The sequence below is a fragment of the Triticum dicoccoides genome, unplaced genomic scaffold, assembly GCF_002162155.2.
Source record: "Triticum dicoccoides isolate Atlit2015 ecotype Zavitan unplaced genomic scaffold, WEW_v2.0 scaffold67224, whole genome shotgun sequence".
Taxonomy (NCBI): domain Eukaryota; kingdom Viridiplantae; phylum Streptophyta; class Magnoliopsida; order Poales; family Poaceae; genus Triticum; species Triticum dicoccoides.
The window spans coordinates 21,639-30,618 of NW_021290798.1; the positions used below are offsets into that span (position 1 = coordinate 21,639).

Genomic DNA, 8,980 nt, shown 5'->3' on the forward strand with positions numbered 1-8,980 from the left:
AGTAATAATACGAGAACTAAAATGACAAATAAATATTATTTATTATTTTAATTATTGTATAGTTGTAAAATTTGTAAATTCTCGTGCAAACAGGTGTGGCATTTACTATGTAGAGTAGCATGTTGAGTGAGCCTTTTCTCATGCATGTTGTATGGTGAGATGGCATGCTTGCATGTCGAGAAAATTAGGTTAGTAGGGGCTAGCTATTTAGATATAGAAGCTGAATCAAAACAATGATTTACACAAGCATCAACAGTTTGCTAGTCATAACATCAATCTCGTTCATGAATAGAATTTCCTATTTACCCTCCAATAGTTGTTTCTAATCTCCCCATTTCTTTTGGTCAGTAGATTATGCCCTCCATTTTAATCCTTGAGGCAGCGAAATTCTTGAAAAAAGTCCTTCTGGCTACTGGAGAACATGTGAACAATCTGCGCGGCGTCACTGTGGCGACGAGGTCAGAGAGCATTACCTGGTCCATGGGGAGCGGGGTGCAGCCACACAAGAGGTTGTCGTAGTACTTGTTGCCGAAGGCAGTGTGCCTATGTCACCGATATTTTTTCGTACTGCATGAGTTGGACTGCGCCTGCCCAATGGTGTGCGAACCTTGGAGAGTGACAAGGTCAGTGTCGTTGGGGCCCAAGTTTCTAAACTTCTCCTATAGCATATCCAGAGAGTCAAAGGGGCTTGCAAGATTGTTGGTGTTCTCGACATTTGTGGTCATGTCACACTCCATGAGGGTCCTCAAGTCAGTTCAACAGAGATCTAGGCGGCGAGAGCGAGAATGTTGATACATGACACAATGCCAGGGGCTCTCATTCTCCAGTGTGCTGTTGATGACATCGACCACCTCAAACCCTAGCGTCGATCTGTCATTGGCATGGACCTACTTTTCAACCTCAATTGTCGGGAAGTCTTTGTCCAACAAAAGTGATCCATCAAAGCCCTAAAAAAGCATTTGTGGAAAAATAGATGAGGCTGGCTCGGATGTGCTTATCAGCAAGGCAGGCATTCTAGATAACACATGTGACAATGTCACATGCACCGATGCACCAGTCATCCTAGAAGGATGAGCTCAACCCGGCACGGACACCGCAATGACTATGAGTTCCGTGACTCGGCGCTACGACCTGCAATTGACATGGGCAAGAGGCTGCAGCAAACAGCCAATGATACGCAAGGGGAAGCGCCCATGTGTACTACTAAATGTTCAGAAGGAGGGCAACGAAGGGCGGTGCATGGGCCCACGTAGACACCCCACATGTCCGAAGGAGGGGACATGTGGCCCACGTGGCTCCCCTCTGGTCCTCCTTTTGCAGGTGTCTTGTCCTAAATGTTATCCTATAATGTTTTGTTTTACTTTTTAGAGTCCTCAAATTCTGAAATTAGAGACACAAAAACATATTTGCGGTCTTGCTCCCCGAGTCGCTCCCGCGGGCGACTCCGAGAGCCAACCCTAGCGCCACCTCCTCCCCCCTCGCCCCGGCTCCCCTCCCCCGCCGCCGCCGGTGGCGTCACCGGCCAAAGGCCGCGTGGCGTAGGCGGCGGAGGGGCACCTTCTTCCTGCGCCTGGAGTCTTGCCTCGCGGGGCGCGGTCCTCCTCAGCGGCGGCGGCGGTCGTCGGCTCTCCCTCGTGCTCGGCCCCTTCCCCTCGGCGTCCTGGCGTCCCAGCGGTGCCTCCCGCCCTCCTCCCATGGCGGATCCGGGGTGGGTGTGCGGGGATCTTGCTGGCGTCGGATCTGGGTGCCTCTGCCCAGATCTGGGAGGTGGCGGCGGCGGAGGCCCTTGGGGGGGCCGACGGCCAGGCTCAGGTGGTGGCGTGGCGGCTGGCAGCTCGGCTGCTCCATGTGGGGGGCGGGGTGCTGGCCGGCTCTGGCCAGGGCGCGGCGGCGCATGTGTGGTGGAGGTGGCGGCGCATGTGTGGTGGTGCGTGAGGCGGCGCAGGTGGGGCGACCAGTGCGCTGGTCGATCTGGTGGCTGCGTGCCCGGCGGACTCAACGCCTGGAGTCCGGAGGGCGGCGCGGGATGGGCAGTGGCCTGGTGTGGCTGCTGCTCCGGTCGTGGAGGGATCCACGGTAGCTTGGCATGTCGGCTGCGCGGCGGCTGGCATGTTTCGGCGTCGGTTCGACCGTAGGCGGCGTGCGGCGGCCTTCGATTCCCCTCCCCGTTGCCCACGCACCACTTTCGTCGAAAGACTGGGCTTTTCTCAGCTATGGTACATCGCCGGTCTCGCACCCGGCAGCAGGATCGCGCCCTTCTCGCGCCCGGCTGCAGGACCGCGTCTGTCTCGCTCCCGGCAGCAGGACCGCGCTCGTGCGCGCCCGGCGGCAGGACCACGCTGGTCTCGCGCTCGGCAGCAGGACGGACCGATGGCGGCCAGTTGGGGGCAGCTCTGGGGTGCGAAAGGCGGGGCCTTTCCACCCGTCTCTATAGGTGGCGTGGCGCTGGGTAACTGGTGAGGTAGCGTCGAGGTCTTGGATGCCGGGGTGGCGGACCTGGTGGTGGTGTCGCGGTGCTCATGGGCAAAGCCCGTGCCTTGGTGCTGCCCAGTGACCATGGTCGTGCGGGCGGCATGGTCGCCGGGGTGTGGTGTTCGGTGGCGGTGAGTATGGGCCGGGGTGAAAACCTATCCTATCTTCAGACGGATCGTCGACGACGTAGCTCGCTCTCTTCCTGAAGGCGTCGTCGCGGCCATCATTGCCCATCGTGTTGCTCTAGGGGAAACTCTGACTCTCGTGTCGGCCGGTGGCGGCGCTTCGGTGTCATATCCTTCCTGAAGGCACCGTCTTGGAGCCCATGGTTCGTCATATGCAGCTTCATCTCTTCGCGGCGGCGTGTTCACGGTCGAGGTCCCGGCTGCTCTTGTAGTGCTTGGGGTGGTGTTGCTGCGCTTAGCGCTTATGTATCTTGCTTTGGGTGTGTGCGTGTGTGGTGGTGGCGTGCGTTTGTACCGGGTTCTTGTTGGTCGATGCTTTGTATATAAAGCGAGGCGAAAGCCTTTTTGGTAAAACGTATTTGCTTCATGTCACTTTGTTAATACGACATTCCAGATACATATAAAACTATGCATGTTTGGTAAGTTAATGACATCAAAACTAACAGAAATAGATGCGCGGTTCCATGACATGTCATTCTGTAGCAGTGATCTTACACAAGATTTAATTATATGATGGTAAAGTGAGATGAATATGTTTATCGAGAACAAGACATCTGGTATGAAAATAATGGATTCACGACAACCACGTGTAGTGAAGAAAAAAAGATTTACATTTGTTTCCAAAGAAACTAATAAGGGAACACTTACAGTTAGAATGAATTAAAAGAATGATGTACACAAGGACAATGAGTTCACAACTCATAACATTAATCTCATTCTTCAATATGGTTTGTTGTTCACCCTCCGACAGTTGTTCCTAATCTCCCCAGCCCTTCCCGTCAATGGACTTATGTTCCCCATTTTGACCATCGAGGCCGCAAAGTTCTTGAAGAAGTCCTTTTGACTACCAGAGAACCTGTGAATGATGGGCGCGGTGGTCGCAGCAGCAACAGGATCGGACAACATTACCTGATCTGAAGGAAGAGGGGCGCGGCCGCGCAAGAGGTTGCCATAGTACTTGTTGTCGAAGATGTTAGGGGTGACTGTGTCAAGGTTCACCAGCGTCTCCTCGTCCTGCCCAGCACTGCAGTTCTGCTGTGTGAATTGGCATTGCGCCCGCCCAAAGGTGTGCGCTCCTTGGAGGGCGACAAGGTCAGTGTCGTCGAGGCCCAAGTTTCTGAACTTTTCCTGGAGCGTCTCCAGAGAGTCGAAGGGGCTTGGGAGATTGTTGGCGCTCTCGATATTGGTGGTCGTGCCATCACGGCGGCCCAACGGCACACTCCAACTAGGCCCTCCGGCCAGCTCGACGGAGATCTCGGAGGCGAGGGCGAGGATGTCGGCACAGGACACGATGCCAGGGCATGCATTCTCTAGCGCATGCTTGATGTTGTCGACCACATCGAACCCTCGTGCTGACCTATCGTTGGCAGGGACCTCCTTCTCGGTCATGATTGCCGGGAGGTCGTTGTCCAGCAAAAGTGAGCCATCACAGCCCTGAACAAAGCAGTCATGGAAGTGGAGGCGGATGAGGCTGGCTGGGATGCGTGCGTCGGCGACGCGGGCATTCTGGATGACGCGCCGGACAATATCACGCGCACTCGGGCACGAGTCGTCGTAAAAGGACGAGCTCAAACCAGCACCGGCACCGGCATGACCATGGACTCCATGGCTCATCGCAAGGACCAGCGCTGCGGTGAGCAAGAGGCTACAGCGAGCAGCCAACGGGAAACAAGAGGAAACGGCCATGGCCATTGGCACTACTGCACGGTCAGAAGGAGAAGGCTAGAATTGATTTGCCACTGATGGATGGGTTGGCAACCTAGCTGCTAGAAGGGAATGAATGAATGTCGCAGAGATGGATGTGAGGGAAACCAGAACGGTATGGAAGCTATATATAGCCTTAGACATTTTGCGGGATGTTGAACTCGGTAGGACTTTGTGGAAGCGCGTATGACATGTTCCCCATGCCGTTGTCAACTTGATTATTAGCGCGGCCGTACGTCGCCTACCGCCTACGCAGCTTTCCTTTGCTGCACGAGGCTGCTCGTATTACTTTATATGAATGATTGGCCGAACAAGTTGGAAGAGGTCGTCCTGATGATCGCCTACGAGAAGAGGTCTTCCTCACGAAATATTGTGTTGTAGCATATGTTGCGTATGGTGGCGACGACAGATTGCGTCAGACAGAGATTTTTTTAGTACAAGGCAGAGTTTAGTTAATCAACATGCATGTGGTATTTTCCTCCCAAAAAATAAAACACATGCATGTGATATGGCGTGACTTTGCATCTAGTTGCCAGGAATGGGCTGAGGGACCGGGTTAGCCACGCGCTTCTTTATTTTCTTTCGATAAAGAGAGAGACTTTCTACTTGTTATGCCTAGCCTAAGAAACGTCTTTGGTACGAACGAAGGTCATATTTTATACACGGGAAAAGTCTTTAACAGACAACAGTTTTGGTTTAGAATTCCACTAGCCATGCTGATTGCGGCCACATGTTATGTTAAGTTTTTGAACATGGTAGGAAAAAAGAACTATGTGTTATTTTTGTGACTAATTAATTGGTTGCTATCTAGCTATGTTGCCATCTTTCCATTTGCATTTTTAACTTTGGTTGATGCGTGTAATTACTGTTTGTATGTGTCAATGCCTGTTTACATAGTAAGTAAAATGAACTTGGTTTGGAAACCATGGACTAGCATTTTTCTGATGGGTAGGTATAGTTCTTTACATAAATAGAAGGTTTACTTTTTCAGTGAGTAGTAAGTTGGGATAGAGAACATAGTGCTTGACAAGGTAAAGCTTTATCACAGAAAGCAGTCAGTACATTTGACATAGGAAGGACACATTTTGGTATCACATGATAAAGTTTCCTAAAAAATATCACATGATAAACTTGATTTTGCCGTGGTTTTGCTGATCTATATCATTCTTGTACGACTGTTTGCTGGTTTGGTATACCCGTGATGATGATGAGATAGCAAAGAGCTTGTGCGAACTCTCGAAGGCGGTCTTGTGGTGGTTTAGAACCGGTGAATGTGAATATTGGATCGTTAGTGCGTGGACGCTATACATATGGATACATGTGTGGTGGTATGATATATGAAAACTTATCATATATTTTTTGCTAGCATTTATTTTGCCTTGTGAATTCCTTTGGCTGAGAGTGTTAGCAGTAATCTTGATTAAAGATGCTAGTACTGATTAGTAGTCAATTAGATTAGGAGAATCACAGGTAATAGTCCGGCTAGGATGCATATTGGTAGTACTATTAGGAGTCCTAGTCGTTTGTACTAGGTTAGCTGATAGTACACGCGTGAGTGTCCGAGTTGTATTAGGACATCTAGTACGTATAGGATTAGTTTTGTGTTGGGTCGGTGGCTGTTGTGCATATATATATATATATGCACTTGGCCGTGAGTTTTGTAAACGTGGCAAGAAAAGGAAAAAATAAAAAGAGGAATTTTTAGGGTATGAGACGTACCCTTGGCTATCAGTTTTTCTGTCGCGTGTGTTCGTGATTTGATGTGATCGATCCTATGGGCGAGTTCCAACAATTGGTATCAGAGCAAGGTCGATTTGAAGCCACGCTTGCCCCGGGGTGGCGACTTACAAGCGCCTCGGGGCGGGCCATGAAGTCGCTGGATGGTGCAGCGACGGGGAGGATCAGGCGATCGTCGTTCGGTGGAGCGACATGGAGGGAGGCGACAGGCTGTCGTCGGCAAGGCGGCGGATGGAGATCGTTGACGGGAGCGGTGGTGCGGTGATGCGGTGCCGAAGAGTCGTCAAGATCGTCGTTCGCGGGGATAGATGAGTTAAAGAGTCGTGCGAGTTTGCGTGACTGGTCGTCGTCGTGTCAGTGAGTCGTCGTCGTCGTCGTCATGTCCAAGTGCTTGTCTCTGGGAGGATTGTTGAAGATGGAGCGTGTCACAGTCGATGGGCTGTCTGGTGTGGTGTAGCACCAAGGGCGAAGACGTGAAGTGGAGATCAAGCTCAGGCGTATAGTGGGACGAGGACCAGTGAAGGGGAGCCTCTTCAATGCGGACCTGTCTCTACATGGGACGGTGTGTGATCCGTTGGCATGTATTGCGTTAGGGGTGACCGATGGTGTTGCCTGGCAGGGTGACTGGGAGTCTGGATCATACGTTGAGGAGGATCGTCAAGTCGTGGATCTACAACAAGCCAAGATCAGAAGGAGTACGAGGAGATGACAAGTCAAGATTAGAGGAAGATTGTTAGCAGTAATCTTGATTAAAGATGCTAGTACTGATTAGTAGTCAATTAGATTAGGAGAATCACAGGTAATAGTCCGGCTAGGATGCATATTGGTACTCCCTCCGATCGATATTACTTGTCGCTTAAATGGATGGATCTAGACATATTTCAGTGCTAGATACATCCATCTAAGCGACAAGTAATATGGATGGGAGGGAGTAGTACTATTAGGAGTCCTAGTAGTTTGTACTAGGTTAGCTGGTAGTACACGCGTGAGTGTCCGAGTTGTGTTAGGACATCTAGTACGTATAGGATTAGTTTTGTGTTGGGTCGGTGGCTGCTGTGCATATATATATATATATTTTGTACTAGGTTAGCTGGTAGTACACGTGTGAGTGTCCGAGTTGTGTTAGGACTTCTAGTACGTATAGGATTAGTTTTGTGTTGGGTCGGTGGCTGCTGTGCATATATATATATATATATATATATATATATATATATATATATATATATATATATATATATAGGCTTGCTAAAATGAGCGAGAGTGTATTTATAGTTATAATACGCTCCGGCCAGAGCAGTGTGAATCGTGTCCGTAACCAACCTCGCTCCTAATTACGCTAAACCAACTGACCCCTCAATGATGCGGTAAATTGATAGTAACCAGGGATGGGTATATAGTAATGCAATTACTACCTGCCTTTTTGAAAGCAATAGCAACGAGATCATCATGAGTTGTAATTCTCAATTTTCATATTACAAGAAAATAAACTAATCATCCAATTGTACCCCGCAGTTGATAGTAATGCAATTACTACTACCTACCTACGCGTTCTAAAAAACTAGGAGTACCTCGTACTGGCATTTAATAATAACAACGACTAGTTGTGCGGTAATTGAATTACCATACCCTCAAATATTCCTTTAATTACTCACATTACTTTATCTTTTCATTTGTATTTTTTTGCATTACCATCCACTTTTTACTACAGTCAATCTGTGAGTATGTAGTAATACATGTTACTACATATCAGCCCAGTAAAAAACCCTGGTCCATTACCATCTGTACCATTCCTTTTACTGGCAATGATTAGTGCCATCGGAATCGGGACGTAGCGGTCCACGGACCGTTACCCTCAAGATTTTTGCGGTGGAGAATTAGGACCGGCAGGCATGACCCGCGCCCCTAATTAGGATCCATCGGCGCGTAGGCTAAGCAGGAATGCGCGCACGCTTACAATAGCGCAGCCGTATATATATATATATATATATATATATATATATATATATATATATATATGCACTTGGCCGTGAGTTTTGTAAACGTGGCAAGAAAAGGAGAAAATAAAAGGAGGAATTTTTAGGGTACAAGACGTACCCTTGGCTATCAGTTTTTCTGTCGCGTGTGTTCGTGATTTGATGTGATCAATCCTGTGAGCGAGTTCCAACAGAGAGGCCGCCGTTTTGGTGTGTCATCTTTTTTTTTCTTTTGAGGGCCCATGCTAGTGTTGTGTATAGGTTTCTTTTCACAACATCAAAAGCTTGGTAGTTATGGTCATTGATGATCACGTTGTAGTTGCTGCAAATGTAGTGCACGGCTGCTTGGGCAGCATTTTCTTCTACTACCATGTTCATGTGTATGGACAAGTCTTTTTTTCTTTTTGAGCAAAACGGATGGGTCTATATAATAGGATCGAATGTGTAAATGTTTATTCCCGCCCTTCTAGAGATTTTAGCATGATATTCTTCAGGCCACTTATAATTGGGTCTACATAATGTCTGAGCCCGGGATCATATGCTCCTGATGAACAGTAAATTCAAAACAATAGCAAAAGGAAAAACTGAATGTTGTTAGCATCAGAGATGCCAGGATGCCTAAAAACTTCGTGGTGTTTGGACATCCGAGGAGGTCGTGGCAGAAGAACAAAATCAGGTTTAAGCAGTGCATTTTTTTCAAAGTTTCTTTGAGCACCATTTTTTTTGCCACAACCTCCGCAAATCTCCAAACACCATGAAAATTTGCACTCACATTGTGCACCCAAACATCTTAGATACGAGTAATGCTACACATACATAAGTTTACACGGGTTCTACAAAAAGGTGGGTTTTGATTGGAGATTGGGGGAGAAGGGGCCCACCCCCATGAAAATCAGGGGAGGGGGGGGG

At 48.8% G+C, this 8,980-nt stretch overlaps 1 protein-coding gene across 1 annotated transcript; it reads right to left on the reverse strand.

The window, feature by feature from the left end:
* Positions 1 to 3,264: 3,264 nt before the first annotated feature.
* On the reverse strand, positions 3,265 to 4,418 carry LOC119347425 (peroxidase 2-like). Its single transcript, XM_037616176.1, has one exon. It carries the CDS (start codon positions 4,347 to 4,349, stop codon positions 3,378 to 3,380), a length of 972 nt encoding a protein of 323 aa, XP_037472073.1. The 5' UTR covers positions 4,350 to 4,418; the 3' UTR covers positions 3,265 to 3,377.
* Positions 4,419 to 8,980: the final 4,562 nt, after the last annotated feature.